Source organism: Mastomys coucha, unplaced genomic scaffold (genome assembly GCF_008632895.1).
Source record: "Mastomys coucha isolate ucsf_1 unplaced genomic scaffold, UCSF_Mcou_1 pScaffold5, whole genome shotgun sequence".
Lineage (NCBI taxonomy): Eukaryota > Metazoa > Chordata > Mammalia > Rodentia > Muridae > Mastomys > Mastomys coucha.
In genome coordinates this window covers 100440921-100460752 of record NW_022196911.1, presented here as the reverse complement: position 1 = coordinate 100460752, position 19832 = coordinate 100440921, and the positions used below count along the sequence as shown (strand labels likewise).

Sequence of the window (19832 nt, the reverse complement as noted above, 5' to 3'; positions counted from 1 at the left end):
GAAAAATGAAGGGTGGATAGGGGCCTCTCCGACCTTGACATGAAACAGGAAGTCCTATGTCGAGTGGGATCATACGGACCATCTGCCCACAGCAGAGACGGTCCAAGAGATGAGGGAAGAGGTGTCAGCCCATGTCATGGGTGCCACTGTCTTCAACCCCATTTCCAATATCTGCGGGGCGTCTAGGAACACATACATGGTACCGTGGGACCCAGCTTCTCAGAGAAGGGCCAGCTGGAGCCGGTTGCCCTCCCTATTCTGCCGGTCCATCCACGGACCAGGGAGGAGAGCCTGGGGACAGCAGACACTATGGGGACCCAGGAGGTCCTGAGCCTGAGATGGTTTATTCTATGCAATGTCTCACAAGGACACACGCATGACACTGGTCACAGCAAAGGCTGCAGCACATCTCATGGAGAGTGCGACAGTTACTCACACTGCCTCCGCCCGGGACGTGTTTGATATTGTCCTTCGAGCCACACTTGGACTGGACGTTGCTAAGATCCAGCTTCTTATTAATTATCTGCACCTTTGATAGTCAAAAAAAAGAGTGAGAGACGACCACACCCGGCGCATCGCACCCTGACCTGTGGGCTTCCGGAGAAAGCCGGGTCTGAGCCCCACCTCCTCCGAGGACTCAGAAGCTACCTGGGAAGGCACCCTGGAAGCCTACCAGACTCAGACATCACAAAAAGGACCTGGAAGAGAATGTGGCTGGGTACAGGAGAACAGAGCTGGGAGGCCACCAGGTTGGGTGGAGTGACGACTATAAACAGGGAGTCCCCTGTGTCGAGTGATCAGAAGAAAAACCACAAAAATCCAAACAGACACACCAGTGAAAGGCACCTTATTTATCGAAAAGGACTTCCTTCCACGGGGCTGGGGAGTGGGCAGGGTAAAGGTTCCAAGACAGATAGTCTCGGCTGAGCTGGCGAGATGGCTCACTGGGTAAAGACACTTATCACAAGACCCTCACCGGTTGCCTTCTCACTTCTGTATGCGGTGGCACACACATACAATACTTAGTTACTTTAAACTAAACTATCCTGGGCTAATTTTTTTTTTTTTTTTTTTTTTTGAGACAGGGTTTTCCGTGTAGCCCTTGCTGTCCTGGAGCTCACTCTGTAGACCAGGCTGGCCTCAAACTCAGAAATTTCCCTGCCTCTGCCTCCCAAGTGCTGGGGGTGCTGAGCCACCACCCGGCAGCCTTTTTTTTTTTTTTTTTTTTTTTTTTTTTTTTTTTTTTTTTAATGATGGTTTGTTTTTTTTTTTAAATGACGGTCTCTTTATGTAGCTATGGCTGTGCTGAAACTCAGTAGTAGACCAGGCTAGCCTTGAATTTACAGAAATCCATCTGCCTCCGCCTCCGGAGCAATGGACTAGTGTGTATCACCTGCCCAGCTTATTTTTAGATTTTTAAAAAGACTGTACGTATTTATTTATTTACCTATTTATTTATTTAGAGACAGGGTTTCTCTGGATGTCCCAGAACCCCCCTTTGTAGACCAGGCTGACTACTTGCCTCTGACTCCCACATGCTAGGATTAAAGGCGTGTGCCACTACTGGCCAGATGAGTTTTAAGAAAATCTTTTAAAAGCTGGGCAGTGTTGTCTCACAACTTTAACCCCAGTACTTGGGAGGAAGAGGCAGGCAGCTCTCTGCACTTAAGGCCAGCCTGGTCTACAGAGCAAGAGATAAACAGAGAAACCTGGGGAGGAGGTCAGCGAGCTTCCTTGCTAGGGGTATTCAGCAGTGCTCGGCTCTCACCCAGGAGGTGAGTTCCAGACATGGGCATATGCTTCCTGGTTGAGGGCATGGGCTGGCACTAAAAATTTCAGTGTAAATCCCACTCAACTGTTGGTCTCGGATAGCCATTCAGTGCTCCTGTGCCTCAGTTTCCCCACCGGTGCTACTCTCATTAATTCCTTGGGATAGTGCCTCCCTTACTACGAGTGTGTGTGTGTGTTTGATTTTCTTATTTTTTTTCTTTCTTTTGAGACAAGGGTCTCATGTAGCCCAGGCTAGTCCAGGCTAGTCCAGGCTAGCCCAGGCTAACCTCAAACCTGCTATGTAGCCAGGATAACATTACACTTTTTAGCCTCCTGCCTTGGCCCCTCAGGGCTCAGATGACTGACAGGTGAGAACAACCTTGGTCAGCTTTACTCACACCTTTCCCGGATAAACCCCTAAAGCAGATTTGCCTGCTTTCAAAAAGGGACAGGAAGTCATGTGTGGACGCCCATGCTTACCATCCCTGCTTATCTGAGGCAGGAGGATATGCTTAGTTCAAGGTGACTCTGAACTACATACATAGTGAGTTCCAGGCCAGCCTGGGTCATAGAATGAGACCTGTATAAAAATAAAAATGAAAAAGAAGCCAGGTGGTGATGGTGGCGCACGCCTTTAGTCCCAGCACTTGGGAGGCAGAAGCAAGTGGATTTCTGAGTTCAAGGCCAGCTTGGTCTACAGAGTGAGTTCCACGACAGCCAGGGCTACACAGAGAAACCCTGTCTCAAAAAACCAAAAAAAAAAAAAAAAAAAAAAAAAAAAAAAAAGAAGAAGAAGAAGAAGAAGAAAACCAGAATGGGAGCAATTTAGAATCAGAAAACAAGCCGGGCGGTGGTGTCACATGCTTTTAATCCCAGCATTCAGGAGGCTTGCATGAACTCTGGGAATTTGGGGCCAGCCTGGTCTACAGGGCTAGTTCCAGAGCAGCTAGGGCTACACAAAGAAACTCTGTCTTAAAAACCTAAAATAATAACAACACACCAATAATAACACAATAATAGTAACAATAATAAAAATAATAATAACAAAACAATAATAACAATAACAAAATAAAAAAGAGGATGATGTTATAATAAAGGGAAGTCATTGGGATATGCATACAGCACTATTATATTCAGCACTGAGCTTCCTGGAAGCCAATGGAAAAAAGGAAACGTGATTGATTACATAGCTCATGATCTGACAAAGAAAATGTAATGGTTTTGGAGGAACATGACTGTTTGCTGGACACAAATTAATCAGAGGACGCTAAGCAATCACACATGGTCTGCAACCTACATAGAGACCCCGCCCTGTGGGCCAGTGTGTGTGTGCGCGTGTGCGTGTTTCTTATTCTAACCCCACAGGAAAGGAAACAAGCTTTTGTGAGGTTTGGCACTAGCTTTTGTGAGGTTTACAAAGCAGACTTGAGTTACTGCTAGGGGTCATGTCAAGCCAAAGTTCTCACTAACACTCAGGTTCAGGGGGGCGGAGAGGGTGGTGGCTGGCGTTGTGAAACCGGAGCCCTGCAGTGCCACTTCTCAGCAACAGCAGCGTGGCCCTTGGCACTGGGCTTTGGCTCTGAGCTAGACACTGGGAACATCCTGGAGGGAGAGGAGGACGTTTTCATCTGAGGGCCTTCTATTCAGGAGGGAAGTGTTTATGGGCAGGGAGTGGTCCTGACAAGCTGGCTGGACTCGTTTTAGTTTACACTTCCCAGAGATCTCAAAGCCATGTCACACCCTAGGTGGACTTTGCTCTATCTCTGCTTGGGTTCAGAACTCTCAGGGGATCCTTTCCTCACTCCAAGACTCTAGCCCAAGGAGCTCCCAGACTGCTGGTACTAACTGGGCTGGGCTGGGCATCACCACATTTGGAAAATGAACCTGGTGTGGCCAGCTGAGGCTCCCAGGGTCTTTCCTTAGAGTCCAAGTGATTGGCTTGGGGTTGGGTGCAGAAAGCCTGCCTGTATCCAGTCTAGCCAACCTGTGAAAGGCATTAAGGTATCAGAGGTCAGGCCTAGTGACGGCTGCCTTTCAACAGAGCTGGGGACGGAGCTCAGTTAGTAGAGGATTTTCCCAGGATGAATAAGGCCCTGCGTTTAAGCCCTCACAGTGTATAAAACTGGATGTGGTGATGTAAACCTTAGTACTTGGTGGGTGGAGGCAGGAATATCAGAAAGTTCAAAGCCATTGTCAATCACATGAGTTTGAGACGAGCTTGGAATAAATGAGCCCCTGTCTTAAAAAAAAAAAAAAAAGGCTTTTTTTCTGTGTCAGTGAATATGTTGCATTTAAAATACTTGCAATTGGGGACTAGAGAGTGGTTAAGAGCACTGACTGCTCTTCCAGAGGTCCTGAGTTCAATTCCCAGCAACCACATGGTGGCTCACAACCATCTGCAATGGGATCCAATGCCCTCTTCTGGTGTGTCTGAAGACAGCTATAATGTACTCATCACATATGTAAAATAAATAAATAAAATATTTAAATAAGGGAAAAAAAGGAAAAAAATACTTGCAACTCCCACCCCTACACAACACACACACTAATGTTAACATATTTTAAAAACTCTTTCATAACTCCGTGTAACCAGCGGTGAAGTAGGAGATAGGCAGACAGAAACAAAAAGAAATGAGCAGAGCTGAGAGATAGAAAAAGACCATCCCTTAGGGAAAGCGACTACTCAGAAAATAGCAATACACTAGCAGAGAAGGAAGTGACCACTTGGGGTAGGCCAAGAACGCAGGCTGCTGTCCACAGCGCTCCACCGCCATCTTGTGTTCACCTGTGATACTACAACCCCTGCACTCGGCGTCCCAGGCTCTACGAGCTTTGACTTGGGGAACTCGCGGGTTATGTCCTGCGTGGACCTGGAAATCGTCAGAAGAGCTCCCCATCTGCTCAGTCAAACCAGGGGGTCAGTAACCGAAAACTGGGTTAGAAAAGAAGTGAAATTTCTTTCTTTTTTTTAATTCTTTTGTGAGACAGGGTCTCACCTCTTTGCCCCAGCTGTCCTGGAATTCGCTTTGTAGACCAGCTGCCTCTCGAGTGCTGGCATTAAAGGTGTGCACCACCTTAAAAGTGATCCTGCTACCTCTATTGTCATATCTTTTTTTTTTTTTAACAGAATCTCAAGTATCCCAGGCTACAGGTTTGGTGACAGTATCAGGATGGGACTCAGGGCCCCGAGCCACACCCCTGCCTTGTCCTTTCATCTCTTACTTTACTATCATCTCCTGTTATTTAGTGTTTTCTTTAAGTTACAGGTGAATTTCTATAATTTTTTTTTATTTGAGGGTGGCCCAGATTGGCCTTGAACTCATTGTGTTGCTGAGGCTGGTCTTGAACTAACAATTCTGCCTTTGCCTCCTTACGCGTGCTACAGTCATAGATGAGAACTATGCCTGCTTTCCTCCATTCCAAGAAAACACTTCTCACTCCATGAGAAGCCCTGGGCCAGAAGGATCTAAGGTGGACTTCCCAGGCCTCTAGTCTCTAGAACAGAGGTTCTCAACCTGTGGGGGGAAGGGTCAAATGACCTTTTCACAGGGTCAGCTAAGATTTTTGGAAAATGGATATTTACATTACGATTCTTTTTTCTTAATATTTATTATATATAAATACACTGCAGCTGTCTTCAGACACCCAGAAATAGGGCGTCAGATCTCATTATGGATGGTTGTGAGCCACCATGTGGTTGCTGGGAATTGAACTCAGGACCTTTGAAAGAGCAGTCAATGCTCTTAACCACTGAGCCATCTCTCCAGCCCTACATTATGATTTTTTTGTTTTTTCGAGACAGGGTTTCTCTGTGTATAGTCCTGGCTGTCCTGGAACTCACTGTGCTGTCCCAGTTACATTTCGATTCTTAACAGTAGCAAAGTTACAGTTATGAAGTGGCAATGAAAGCAATTTTATGGTCAGGCAGTGGTGGCACATGCCTTTAATCTGTGTAGCCCTGACTATCCTGGAACTCACTAGACCAGGCTGGCCTCAAACTCAGAAATCTACCTGCCTCTGCCTTCCAAGTGCTAGGATTACAGGTGTACACCATCACTGCCTGGCCCAGTGAGTATTTTTTAAAAACATTTTTTAAAAGACTGGTCTTACTGTGAACTCCCCACTCTCTCCTCTCAGACACTGCACAGGTCGGGGTCAAGTCTGCATGGGCAGGGAAGGCCTAGGGCTGGCCCAGCGGTGTCTGAGCTGAGAAGGCAGTATGGAACTTGTAAATGGGGACACGGTAGAGACCAAAGGAAGACCCAGGTGCTCCAGACCCCTGGTTTGGAGTGGACCAGAAGCCAACAAGGTAAGAACATGGTGACCCTGAGCCTCAGCCTGGGCTGTACCCTGGAAACACTCTGGTCAATTCCTGAAGGTCACAGTGAGGCTGGGGTGGACAGCATTAAACATTTAAAAGAACTTCCAAGTGGCTCTTGTCTCCCATTTCCACACTCCTTCCTGTATTCTCTGGTAAGGCTGTCTGACCGGCTGCATTTTCCTTTCACACAATCTCACTGTGGACTCTCAGGGTGAAACACGTTCACTGAAGCAAACCACGGAAGTTGAGGGAAAAGTCCAAGGCAGAAAAAGAGATGTCTTGCATATTTTCTAATCAATGATCTTCATGTGGAGCCAAGGCTAGGCATCCTCCTTGGTCCAACCTAAGGTTGCTAGGATAACATGTCTCACCATCTTGCTTAGCTTGGTGAGAAATCTAAGTGGATCTCCAGACTCTTAATGACTGCAGAGTCCCCTGCAGTCCCTTGCTTCAAGGTACACACCACTCCAGAGGGGTCTGCACTCTTCAGTACTTTTTTTTTTTTTTTTTGGTTTTTAGTTTTTCGAGACAGGTTTTTTTCTGTGTAGCCCTGGCTATCCTGGAACTCACTCTGTAGACCAGGCTGGCCTCGAACTCAGAAATCCACCTGCCTCTGCCTCCCAAGTGCTGGGATCAAAGGCATGCGCCACCACCGCCCGGCTCTTCAGTACTTTTTTTAAAAATTAGATTACATTTATTCATCTGTGCGGATGTGATGCGGTGTGTGATGGTCATCAGAGGGAAACCTGTTGGAGTCAGTTCTCTCCCTCCACCACGAAGGTCCTGAGGACTAAACACCACAGGTGGTCAGGTTCAGTGGCCAGTGTCTAACTGTTGAGCCGTCTCACTGAGTCAGGGTACTTTTTACGATTTATTTTATTTTATTTTACTTTTGTGAATCTCTGTGTATGTGGGTATGGATGGATGCCTGGGGAAGTCAGGAGAAAGTGTAAGATGATGCAGGGCTAGGGTTACAAGCAGTTGTGAGCGGCCCACAGTGGGTGCTGGGAACAGAACTCTGGCTAAGAGCAAGAGCTCCTCTCAGCCATCTTCTCTCCATTGTGCGGGAGGTGAGTGCCTTGAGGTCAGAGGATAGCTCCCAACAACATGGACCCTGGGAATTGACCTCAGTCACCAGACTTGGCAGCAAGCACCTTTAGCTCACTGAGCCATCTTGTCAGGCCCAGGCTCTTTTTAAAAATCTCATCATGGCTGGGCTGTGGTGGCACACACCTTTAATCTCTCAGCACTTGGGAGGCGGAGGCAGGCGGATTTCGGAGTTCGAGTCCAGCCTGGTCTACAAAGTAAGTTCCAGGACAGCCAGGGCTACACAGAGAAACCCTGTCTCGAACATACCAAAGGGGAGGGAAAAAAAACCTCGTGATGATGATGATGATGATGATGATGATGATGATGATGATGATGATGATGATGATGATGATGATGATATGGCTTCATAATAACCCAGGCTATCCTTGAATTCTTCTTGTAGTGGAGATCGACCTTGAACTTCTGATCCTCCTGCTTCCATCTCTGCTGCTCTGGGACTCTGGGTGTGCTCTACCAGGAAGTGTTTATCCGGTGCTGGGGACTGAACCCAAGGCTCCCAGCATGCTAGACACACACAATTACTAGATCGATATCTCTGGCCTTATTCTTCAGACTCTTAGAAGTCTGCCTTTCATGGCCAATAATTATTTTGAGATAGGGTCTTATTAAACAGACATTTCAGGGACCCACCCAAGATGTCAGCTCAGCTCTCAGAATCTCCCATTGATGGGTGTTACGGGTCTTCTTGTCCATCAACCTGGAATAAACGGCTTATAACGGCTTATCATAGCTTCTGAGGACGGCAACACAGCTCTTTGCTTGCAGGGCTGAGGGCTTGTTCAGACAATCCTCCTGCCCCCTCCTGCCCTCCCTCTGTTCCATGGCTCTGTCACATCCCATGCTGTCACCCCTGAAGTCCCAAGGCAAGTCACTCTATCTCTTCTGTAGACCACAGCAAGTCATCGCAGCCCAGCACAGCTCCTTAGATGAGGCTAGCCAAGCCCCTTTCTTCTATGGAACATTGCAGAATGTTGTACTCCCTGCTCGGGCCAGTTCCTGGTACTAATTTGAAAGAACTGCCCAACCTGGTAAGCCGCCCTACCTCACCACAGGCAGGGCTGACTGGGCAGCCGCCCACACTGCAGGTTCTGCTGAATCCTTGATGAGATCCAGCAGCCCTGTTCCGTGAAGGCTCAATCCCTTGGGGGCATTGTGGGATGCAGAGCTCCCTTCAATTACCACACTTTTAGGGAGTCCAGGGGGGACTTCCCAGGGAAGAGCTGAGAGGGAAGAGCATTCTAAGCGGATGGTGGCCCCTGCCGATCAGAACAAAGCAAGGCAAGAACCAGAGGCTCCCAAGGGTTAGACAGCAGAGGTGACACTGAGAAGCCCAGATTGAGGTTGACAGAGTCATGGAGGTCACTGGACACAGTGCTGGAGGAGCCACTGCCCAAGACCAGAAGGAATGGGAGCAGGATGATGCTCGAAGAAGGAGGGGCACAGAAGGGACAGGAGCTTGACAGTGGCTGAGAGCCTGGGGTGGCATCCAAGATGGTGGCTGTGTCTGCCTCAGGGTCTCTAACTTGCAGGTACTCTGTGCTGATGGCCACCAAGTCCCTGTAGCCACAAGTCACAGTGACCTTGCTGTTCATGTTCCTCAGAGGTGAGCATGTGGATCTGTGGGGTTTTCCCCTCCTTTTCCTCTTCTTCTTCCTCCTCCTCTTCTTCCTCCTCTCCTTTGAGGCAGGGTCTCCTGTATAGCTGTGGCTAGCTTGGAGGTCACTGTATAGACCAGGTTGGCCAGGAACTCACATATCACAGATCTACCTGACTCTGTCTCCTGAGTGCTGGGATTAAAGGGCTCGTGCCACCATGCAACTTGTCTCTTTGAGAGCAGTGTCTTTGTCACATAGCTCACTAGCCTCAGACTTGTGCTTCTCCCAAGTGCCATGCAGGGCTCCCTCCTGAAGGAGGCAGGTAAGTATCTTTTGGGGGTATTCTGAGAGGAGTTAATACAACCTAGGACCAAGCCAACGGTCCAAGCTAATACCCAGTGATGTCAGGGAGGGAGAGAGAGCACTCAACTGAAAGCCAGCCTCTGGCCTGGAAAGGAGAATGAGCTATACACTTTAACCCAGATGCTGCACAAACCCCACTGCGCAGAGAGCCAATAGGAGGGCCTAGGGCTCCCCCAATAAAGCACGGTGTTCAGGGAAGGTGCCCACGGGAGCTGTAGTCAATTCCCCTCTATTGACAAGCCCCAACCAAATTCAGCAGTAGGAAGAGTGTCCAATTTTTTATTTTTTTATTTGTTTTTTTTGAGACAGGGTTTCTCTGTGTAGCCCTGGCTGTCCTGGAGCTTACTCTGTAGACCAGGCTGGCCTCGAACTCAGAAATCTGCCTGCCTCTGCCTCCCAAGTGATGGGATTAAAGGCGTGCGCCATCACCGCCCGGCTGTGTCCACTGTGTTGATGGAGGGTAAACATTGGCCCTAAACTCTGAGGAGCTCCTTCTGCACCTTCAGAGGTTGTCCCAGAAATACCCAGCCCAAAAGACAAAGACAGTAGACTGAGCAATGGTTCACAGCTCCACACCCCACATTTGTTTGGCGGGGAAATGACATACTGTGTGTTCCCTCATCTTTATGTTGATACCCCAGTTTCACAGCATGACTGTTTACAGATAAGGTCTTTATGGTAGTGTTGAAATGAAGTCAGTAGGATGACCCTAATCCCACGGGGCTAGTGCCTTCTAAAATGAGACTGGGACTCAAGGAAAGACATCAAGGGGTGCCCGGAGGAGGACTCAGGAGAAACTTGGGGGTGGGGAGCTATGCCTGCTGACACCCACATAATCTCTCTCTGTTGCAGATTCCAGAATCCTGAGGATATGTCAGTCAGCCTGAGCAACTCCCAGAAAGAAAGCAAGGAAGGAGGGAGGAGCCTTGGGGTTCCTGGGGGGCCAGAGGCCTAGCACTTCATGACAGCCTTAGAGCCCCGCCGCTCTTATTAAAACCGTGAATTTCCCCAGAACAAAGGGCAAAAGCCAAGCCCAACAAAGGCGGCACCCAGCTAAATCCTTAGGCCACCGTAGGTGGGTCCCGGTAGACCAGTGGCTGGTACCTGCTCAATTTGCATGGCTAAAGAGAGGAAGGGAGGAACCAGAGCTTCGGAGGTCCGGGTGCTGCAGGGGGTGGGGTGGGGGGAAGCAAGTCTGGCTAGCGGGAGCTACCTGCAAGGTCGGCCACGCCCTTACCTTGCCGCCTCCTGGCTGGTGCTTCAGGTTCTCAGTGGAGCCAATCTTCGACCTGACGTTCTTTAGGTCTGGCATGGGCACAGGGGCAGTCTGCAAGCGGCTCTTACTGGCAGACGGTGACTTAGGGGGAGTGCGGACCACTGCCACCTTCTTGGGCTCTCGGGTGGGGGGCGTTGGTAGGGATGGGGTGCGGGAGCGACTGCCAGGCGTTCCCGGAGAGCCGGGGCTGCTGTAGCCGCTTCGTTCTCCGGATTTTGGTGGTTCACCTGGGGAATGGGGAGAGAAGAAGGGACTGAGGCCACGTGGGCTCGCGGGGGTTGGGACGGGGGCGATGTCTGCAAAGTCCCTAAGGCCACTGGACTGGGCGCCCGCTGCCAGGATCCAGAGGGGGATCTGGGAGAAGGACCATGAAGAGCATCTGTGGAGAAGCATTGCTCCTGCTCTGTCACTTTGACACAATGACTCCTGCTCTGTCACTTTGACACAATGACAGCTATTTCTCAATAAAGCAACGGAATTCTCATTAGTGCCCCAAAATCTCCTCCCAAGGATGGTCCAACTCTCCCCAAGCCCTGAAGTGTCCTGAAGTCGGGAGATGGGTTCTAGCTAGCTGTATGTCACTCCCCTTGGAAAGGAAGTGATAATGCGACATTCCACAAACACTTCTGCCTGTCCTTTCCCTTGACTGAGGGGTGGTGCAGTGACTGGGGCCCCACTGTAGCCTTTAAGCTGAGATCCTCCTGAGCCTTCCCCCACACATCCAGAGCTCCTCTAACTGTGGGGCTGTAGAGCAGCCCACCCCTGCCCAGAGCTTTCTGCACAAGCCACACCCCGCATTGCTGAACCCCAGAATGCCCTCCCCCTTGCACCTTTCTAAATACCATTAGCTTCCAGGAAAGCTGCCTCGGTCTCATCCTGCATCCTTCACCTCCCCTTGCTTCCAGGACTCCACCCTCACCTAGAGTTCACTGGGCCACCACGCCCCATGGATTTTTTGTTTCATGTATGAAAACCTCAGATGTTCTTAGCAGGTGGTGGGACTTGTGATATGCAGATTTCAGGGCCCCAATCCAGATCTGATAGAGACAGATATGACAGAGGCACTGGGCCTGCAAAACTGGTCTTTCTCAAGCTTCCCAACCCACAGCAAGAAGCTCCATAGCAAATAAATTCACTGCAGCTGATCTCTCTCAAAGCATCAGCTTCTAGCTCCAGTTCTACGTCTCAGGAACCCCTAAAGCCATCAAGCTCGGGGACATGTGGAGCTGCTGTTACTCTGGGCGTAACTCTGCCTCCATGTCCCCAGGGATACAGGCTAGTTGTGTCTTGTGCCTTCCCAGACACTTGCAAAGTAGCCTTGGGTGAACCAGTGACCCTCTCTATCTATGCCTGTGACCTCATCTGAAAGATGGGATCAGAGCCCTCAAGATACTGCTATGAGAAGGGAATCCGGGGGTTAGAGAGATGGCTCAGCAGTTAAGAGCACTGGCTGATCGTCCAGAGGACTCGGGGTCTATTTTCAGCACCCACATGGTGGCTCTGAACTGTCTGTAACTCCAGTTCTATGGGATCTGAAACCCCTGTCTGGCTTCTGTGGGCACTAGGCAAATACCCATACACATAAAATAAAAATACATTTTTTCAAGACAGGGTTTCTCTGTGTAGCCCTGGCTGTCCTGGAACTTACTCTGTAGAACAGGCTGGCCTCGAACTCAAGAAATCCGCCTGCCTCTGCCTCCCAAGCGCTGGGATTAAAGGCATGTGCCACCACTGCCCGGCTAAATAAATCAATCCTTAAGACAGTGAGGCAGGGAGATCCTGAAGGGCCCAGCACGGCATCTGTTGCTGCGCTGCTTGAGCACTCGCTAAATGTAGAAAAAGTTAGGTGGGTGACATGCTTCTATAGGTCAGCTGTTTGGGAGCTGAAGCAGGAGGATTATTTAAGCCAAGAGACCAGCCTTGGCAAATGGACCGAAATGCCTTTTTTTTTTTTTTTGGGGAGATAGGGCTTTGGTGTGCGGCCCTGGTTGACTTGGAACTCACTCTGTAGACCAGGCTGGCGCCAAACACAAAAGTATGCCTGCCTCTGCTTCTCGAATGCTGGGATTAAAGGCGTGTGCCACCACTGCTTGATGTGAGCCATTTCTTGACAAACAAACAAAAAAAAAATCTCAACCCAGCAAAACCCTCTGCCTATCGGTGATACTTCACTGGGACTTAGGTTAGAGACGGCCCAAACCTCCAGCGCTCCCAAGTGTCTCCAGACACACGTCTCCCAGCCCACAAACAGCCCTAGTTCCCCAAGCAAATCTGAACATTCAGGATGTAGTCCATAGATGCCCCAGTGCAAACGGCACCTGAGAAGTAGGTTCGAGACTGGGCCTCTCTGGAGCAGCCTGGGCTGAAGCAACACTCCCTCCCAGCCTTGCAGACAAGCACGAGGGCAGAACACACACCAAGAGGGTCTGCCCACCCATTCAGGGCAATGGACCCAGAATTACCTCTCTCAGATTTTGCCCCCGCAGGGGGTAGTTTTCTCTGTGGTTGCTTGGAAGCTTAAAAAGAAAAAGAAAAAAAAAATCCACAGACAACCTCATTATAATCAAGCTCCCAGGAGTCTCTGTGAGTACTTCAGGTGGCAGCATCTGGCTAATCCACTTAGCATAAGAGACAAGCAGGGACGGATGCTGGGACCAGTGAGGAAGATGTAGCCAATCAGCATGGAGCTGCCGAAGCACAGGTGAGCCTGAGAGAGCCCCTGCTCCAGGCTATTGTGTGAGTGAGACCAGCGCAGGGTTAAGGGAGGAGTGTCGGGATAGAAACCCACTGAACACATCATTAATGCTCCGAGATCATCAGTGTATGAGAAACATACACACATACACACCAGAACCACAGCCTAAGGAAAACACAGCCAACTCTCAGGCAACACCCTTTACAAAGCCAAGCAGAAGCATGCAGCTGTATGGGGCTGCCTCTGCCAAGAGAACAGGGACACCAAGAGCCAGGCCAGACTCAGGGACCCACAGGCCTCCTGGGTACCACCAGGGAGCAACGCAGACCAGGCAACAGAATCACTGCGGCATCCAAAATCCTTCTGGGAGCAGGCCCTCAGGGGATGGGAAACAGCCCCACTGCAGTCTGGCTAGGTTCTCAGTGTCACCTGGCTTTTGTTCACAGGAGGCTGGAGTAATGGCCACAGCATGCCACCACTCAGCTATGACCCTTGAGCTCTACTAGTTTCCTAACACCCTGGCTGCGTGAGGGTGAGGTGTTGGCGATCTCCCACGATTTCCTGCTCAGACTACTGATCCTCCAAAGAGGCAGAGGACCTGCCAGCACTTGATGCTGGGGCTGCCTCCCCAGAGCCGAGGGTTAGAGGTCATGCTCCTTCCCTGCAATTTATTGATCACGTGATTGCATTTTCCTCATGCTTGAAAAAAAACGAGCAAGATTTCTTCACTGATTAAAAGGCAAGGGCTCATTAACTCCCTCAGACAATTGTCAAAGGATTAAAAAGAAGACGACTGCAAAGGATTAAAAAGAAGACGACTGCTCTCGTGCTCAGCAAATCACAAGGGTTAGTCAGTGCCAGGGGTTACTAATTGTCAGTGGCCTCCTGAGACAAGGGTTATACCTTCTGGAAGCTTCTGGATTAAGACTCCAAAGAGCATTCTCACCTGACCCGGGAGGAGTCTTTGGGCTGGGCGTGGTCTTGGCTGGGATCCTGGTGGCATTGGACGTGCCTTTCTGGCCCGGAGGGGCTGCTCCCCGAGGTGTGGCAGTCTTCGCCCCGGTTTTGCCATCAGCACCCTGTAAACCAAATCAGGGTGGAAGGTTTTCACCACTGGGAAAGGTGACCATCACCAAGGAAAAGTTAATCCCCACCCTCCCACCTTGACTGAAGAAGGTGACGGTAGAGATAGATGCTGGGAAGGTCTTGTACAAGCCTTGAGGTTTGTGAAGCACACAGCCCCACAGTTCACTGGCACGTCAAGTACCAGGATCCTCTTAGATGAATGGTGAGCTAGCCTGTGTTATAAAATGACAGTACTGCTTGAAGCAAGATCAGGGTCAGGATAGATCAGTAGGCTGACCCTGGAAAACCACACCTGGAGGGTGGACACTCATTTTTCAGACTCTTAATTATAGATATAACTGATGGGCGGAGGCTGGATTCACCAGAGGCCCTTGAAGACCCACATGTGCTTCCGGTCTCAGCAGAACTCAAAAATGGCCAAACCGCATCATTTTCTGCTCCCTCCATGGCCCCTGGGGGTCTCGGTGACTCCTTAAGTGTGCCCGGAACCCTTGGCCATGAACACTCACTGAAAGCTGGGAGCCAAAGCCGGTGCAGACACAGCCAGCTGACTGTGAGTGGTTATGGGTCTGATGGTCAGTAGGCGACCATTAGACGTGGCATGAGCTACACAAAGAAACCACATGAGCCACAGACTCAGGAGGAAGGGAGAAGAGAAGGAACTGCTGGGATTGGTGCAGCTAGAGGCCATGCCACCCACCACGAGGCGTGGCCAGTTACCGTAAGAACTCTAGATGGAGCTGAGGCTTTCTTTATCATGTATTTATCTATTTATTTTTAAGAGGAAGAGACTCTCTCTACGTATTACTGGCCATCTAGGCAATTGCAGTGACTTCCCCTGCCTCTTACTCCAGGGTGCTAGAATTCTGAGCATCACCATACCTGGTTTCTTTCTTTTTTTATTTCTCAAGCTAGAGCCTCACTCACTCTGTAGCTCAGGCTATCCTGGAGCTCACTCTAATAGATCTCAAGCTAGCTTCAGACTTACAGGAATTGTGCTCAGTGCTGGGATTGGTTATAGGCATCAGGTACCGCGCTCAGCTCAGAGCCTTCATTTACAAACTTGGATCCCCTGGCTATCTCAGGGATTGCTGTCTTCCAGGGGAGAGGGAGGCAAGAAGCGCCAACTCCGAGTCCCCAGTGCCTTCCCTGTCCCTTCGACCACGTCGTAGCACTGCTTGTGAGTTTAGCTGAAGAAAGCATTTGAACACCACGGTACAGCAGCCTGGGTCTCGTCAAAGGTCATTTCCTTACCTTGAGTTTCATCTGCTTTGTTCCAGGACTGCCATTTCGGGGTGTGACAGAAGAGACGTGTTTAGGAGAGGTGGCTGGCTCAGGGCACACGGCAGGGCTGGAGGGTTTGATCAAAGGGTCTGAGCTACCAGGAGTGGGGCGTGTGGGGCTAAGGCAGGGCCTATTGCTCAGGGATTTAGCACAGGAAGGTGTGGATGTCTTAAACATAAACATAAATAAAATCAAAATGAAAGTCAGCACACTGGGGATGGAAACAAACGGAAAAAAAAAAGGATAAAACAAAATCTAAGCACAAAGAAGGTGAGTCACAGCTCAAAGCAGCCCTCTCTGCCACCCTTCCAGTAAGAAAGGACAGTAACTCTGTCCCCTTCCGTGCCGGGTCACCCATCAGCTACACACATGCCACACAGCTGACATGGGATGGACGTGATTAAAATCACATAGCGTGGAACTTCTAAGAGGATGCTGAAGCGCAGGTCGACGTGCGGGTATGTTCTTTCTCTAGCAATTGGACCTTGTTGTAGCTCTGACTTGGAGAACACTGTCCTAAAGGTGCTTCACACTTAGTAAGCACATCAGAAAAAAGGCATCGAGATTTTCTCAAGAAAGAAGGTTAATGTGACATGGGCCAGAGTCTCAACCTCAGGAGAAGCACTCGTGCAGGCTCATAAACCTCTCTCTCCACTATGCCAAAAAACCCTAATACTTTAAGGAAGATTATGCCAGAGTCAACTAAAAGGTTCTGTCAGAGATCACCAAGGACACACACACATACACGTACACATACACATACACACACGTACACGCTCACACGTACCACACACATATGCAAATGTACACATACGCATGTGCTCACACGCACATACACATGCATGCATGAATAAACACACATATGCACATGCATACACACACATCCTTTCTGATTAAACAAAGATCCAACTATAATTAACGCCATCGATGGAATCTTGATCTGGCCAAAATTAACTTCAGAACCTTCCACCTAAGGAACTAGGCTGTCTGTGTGGCTGGATGTCTTCTGAGAAGGATCTAGCCAGAAGGCTGATGGCTGGTACCATGCTTGCTTCTGGGCACTCTAACTGGGAAGTATGACCCTGGTGTGCTGCAGGATGTGAGACCAGACTGATGGAAATAAAGAACTGAGAGGCACGTCTTTAATCCCAGCTCTTAAGAGGCAGAGGCAAGTAGAGCTCTGAATTTGAGGCCAGCCTGGTCAATAGAGCAAGTTCCAGGACAGCCAGGGCTACACAGAGAAACCCTGTCTCAAAAACAAAACAAAACAAAAAAACAAAAAAACAAAGTGGGGAGGGGAGGAAACAGAAGTAAGAAGCCAAGTGCGGGGCTGCTCTGGAGTCCTGACCAGAGATTCTGTTGTGTTTCCTCATTCTCTCAAACTTCCCACCGAAGGGGTCAGGGCCAAATCTGTGTCACCAGCACCAGCAGGAGAGTCCAGGGGACAGACTCTCTGGGGCCGCTTAAACAGGAGGAAAGCTAGGGTGGGTACTGGAGCCCCTTGTTCCCTCGCTGGGCTTCCTCTACCCAGCCTAGATTTGTAATAGGTTTGGCCCTATGCTCTCCTGTGAGTCAGCCCAGGGCAGGGACTGTACACCGTGTATAGACTTGAATGATGAATACACGCATGCTTGTGCAAGCACGAGGCCAGGACTCCCTGTCCCTCGCTCTGGAGCTCAGTGAGCACCCTGACTGACAAGCAGCTGTCACTCCTGCTTCAAGAATCCGGGCAGGGCTAAGTACAGAACAGGCCCTTCTGGGAGTGGTCCGCCGACCTCTGCTACCAGACTCTAGCTAGCACCATCCACATCTGGAGGCTCACTGGGAGCTCTGGCACCAAGCATAGGCCAGACATCTGGGCAGTACTCATAGGAACTGTCCAGTTGATCCAATCAGGGCTGTGGTGGGATTTTCCAGGAAAATAGCACCGCACATACAACTTCAGGGTTTTCTAAGACAAAAAGGTGTGGAGGGAGAGGGTGACAGATGACAACACGGGAAGACAGGCAGGGCTTGGGAGGCTGGTCTGCAGCGAGCAGGCTGCTTTATCCACTGGGGTTGGTGGCAGAAGCCCTGCAAAGGCTTTTAAACCCACACTTTTCCAGATTTCATTTAAAGAAGGCTTTGCTCATTCAGAACCAAGGCGGCCCCACATAGGACTCAACAGCCGAGGCCATCTGACCTCTCCCCCACCCCCCACCGCTTGCTGTTCCCTGCTGGGAGGCACTGATGCTTCCTCTCCTGTTTGCCTCCTAACTCTCCTCTTTGAGAGCATACCCAGAATCCTCCCTGCCTTTGTCTGCTGATCACTTCATTTCTCGATCATGGCTCTCGGGCCCCCAGTGTACGCTGTGTATATTAAACACTCTAGGTGTACTGAGCCTAGATCTCTAGTGGTAAGAGTCACAAGTGCAAACTCCAGACTTTACACACACACCTTCATTTCAACTGTGAGGGAACGGCATGAGGAGGCATTGGGGAGGAACTGAGTCCCAGCTGACCACCCTCCCCTGAGTTAAGTATCAAGACAGAAACACTGCCTTTATAACAAAGCAACGGCCTTAAATGACAGTTGTACTATAGTGACAGACACTCTTGACACGTCATAGTGAGAGCAAACACAGGCAGGAAGCAGAGCCTTTCGGCAAATGAGACCAGACCGGCCGGTCTGTAGCTTACCTTGGCTTTCTTCTCGTCATTTCCTGTCCTGTCTTTGCTTACACTGGCCACACGAGCTGGTAAAATACAAAATGAGAATGCACGTGATGCCCCGTGCTTAAGTTCACAGAAACACCGGAGTTCAGGGGTGGTGGAATGAGTTTCCTTTGGTGGAAATCAGCTGATTTTCTTAGTCCTCAAATGTTCGAGGTCTCTCACATCATTAGTATCACACAGCACACAGGGCCATTGCTCAGAGCAGCCCGGTAAGAGGGGAAGCAGCCTGGCTGAGGGTGGAGACATGCAGAGGAATGAGGCAGGTGTTAGAGGCGCAGCCTGATACAAGGGCTGTGGGGGGCTCATCAGCAACCCCAACTGAATGCTGGGCCATTTAAATGCCCCAAGATCATGGATGGGGATAGCCCAGCCTGGCTCCAGGTTAGAGATCGATCCTTGGATCAGGTAGAGTTCTCTTACTGTGGTGGCCAGGCTTGGCCTTGCTTTCCTGTGGGATCCCCACTTCCGTCTAGGCCCTCAAGGCCCAATTGGAGCCGACTCTATTTTCCTGCCTTGTGCTAGGAAGGCTCCTTAGATCCACCTTCTTGGCCATCTTATGTTGACCATCCACCCCAAACCCCGTTCCAGGCCATCTGCTACCAGAATAGATGAGCCCAGTCAGGATATCTATCATCTTTGTTGTGGAGTGCAGCCCCAGAGCAGCTTCTTCACAGGGACCTTCCACACCAGCCTCAGCTGCGTTCATTGGAGCCCTTCCTGCTCTGAGCCAGCCCTGAGGGTGCCTTGCCCCCTGGAGCCTTCAAATACTGCACATGCTGCTCACAGAAGCCCATCGAATTAACCTGAGGTGGATGAAGACTGGGCTTATAGAGTGACCAGCGCTGACTCTCCAACCCAGAGGTGTCCCTGTTTTACTGTGGAGGAATCACCCGGGGCTTAGCATGTAGACTCTGGGTACACCGAGGCTGTGTGAGCACCCAACAGGCACCAAGACTCTGCCATGCAATAGGAGTTCTTGTGCGTTCCTTCCTCTGTCAACCCCGAGTGTCTGTTTAGGACACACGGCTGTGCCAGCCCATTTCTGACTCCGGGAAAGACCATCATTTCCTCAAGGCTAGACTGTCACCCACCACAAAAGCTGCAACTGCGACTGTTCCCAAGCTTGGTGACAGTGGAACAACTGACTGTCTGAGTGATTCCCAGTCCCTTGGTGTGCTTCTGTGCAGAGTTTCTGCTGTGTTGGCCACTGTGTCTGTGCCACAGCGTAGCTAATAAACTCTGCCACTGTTTTTGTGTTGGCGAACTCTTTCACTGGAGTAACCTGCTTATTACCATCATCATTGCCAATCAGCCTGCTGTGTCAGCATTTCCTGCATCCTGGTAGGACTCAAGTGACCCTGTTTTGTGGGATCCAGAGGATGTCTCCTCCTTAGAGAGTCCCCAGGCACAGCACAGCAAGAGCCCTGACGAGCGGACAACAGTGGAAGTGGTCGAGCGTTGCTAGGCCTGTTTATTTATTTTTCCTTTCTAAAGTCGCTGTGCCATGCAACTATGCCTTCCCTGCCCCTCATCCCAGACACGCCTACTAACACCCGGAGGGTCTACTGACATCCGGAGGGCCTACTGACATCCGGAGGGTCTACTGACATCCGGAGG

At 50.1% G+C, this 19832-nt stretch overlaps 1 protein-coding gene across 4 annotated transcripts in view; it reads right to left on the bottom strand.

Moving 5' to 3' along the window:
* Mapt (microtubule associated protein tau) overlaps window positions 1-19832 on the bottom strand; it is a 102820-nt gene that overhangs the window by 10868 nt on the left and 72120 nt on the right. For 2 of the 4 annotated variants that reach the window (XM_031350975.1, XM_031350974.1), the window contains 4 exons: window positions 18180-18235; window positions 14077-14209; window positions 10397-10662; window positions 437-529 (listed from right to left, as the gene is read on the bottom strand). In XM_031350975.1, the coding sequence (XP_031206835.1) occupies window positions 437-529; window positions 10397-10662; window positions 14077-14209; window positions 18180-18235 (548 nt within the window). Of the gene's footprint in view, window positions 1-436; window positions 530-10396; window positions 10663-14076; window positions 14210-15470; window positions 15669-18179; window positions 18236-19832 lie in introns of all 4 variants that reach the window. The other 2 variants (XM_031350978.1, XM_031350977.1) reach the window with 2 other exon arrangements.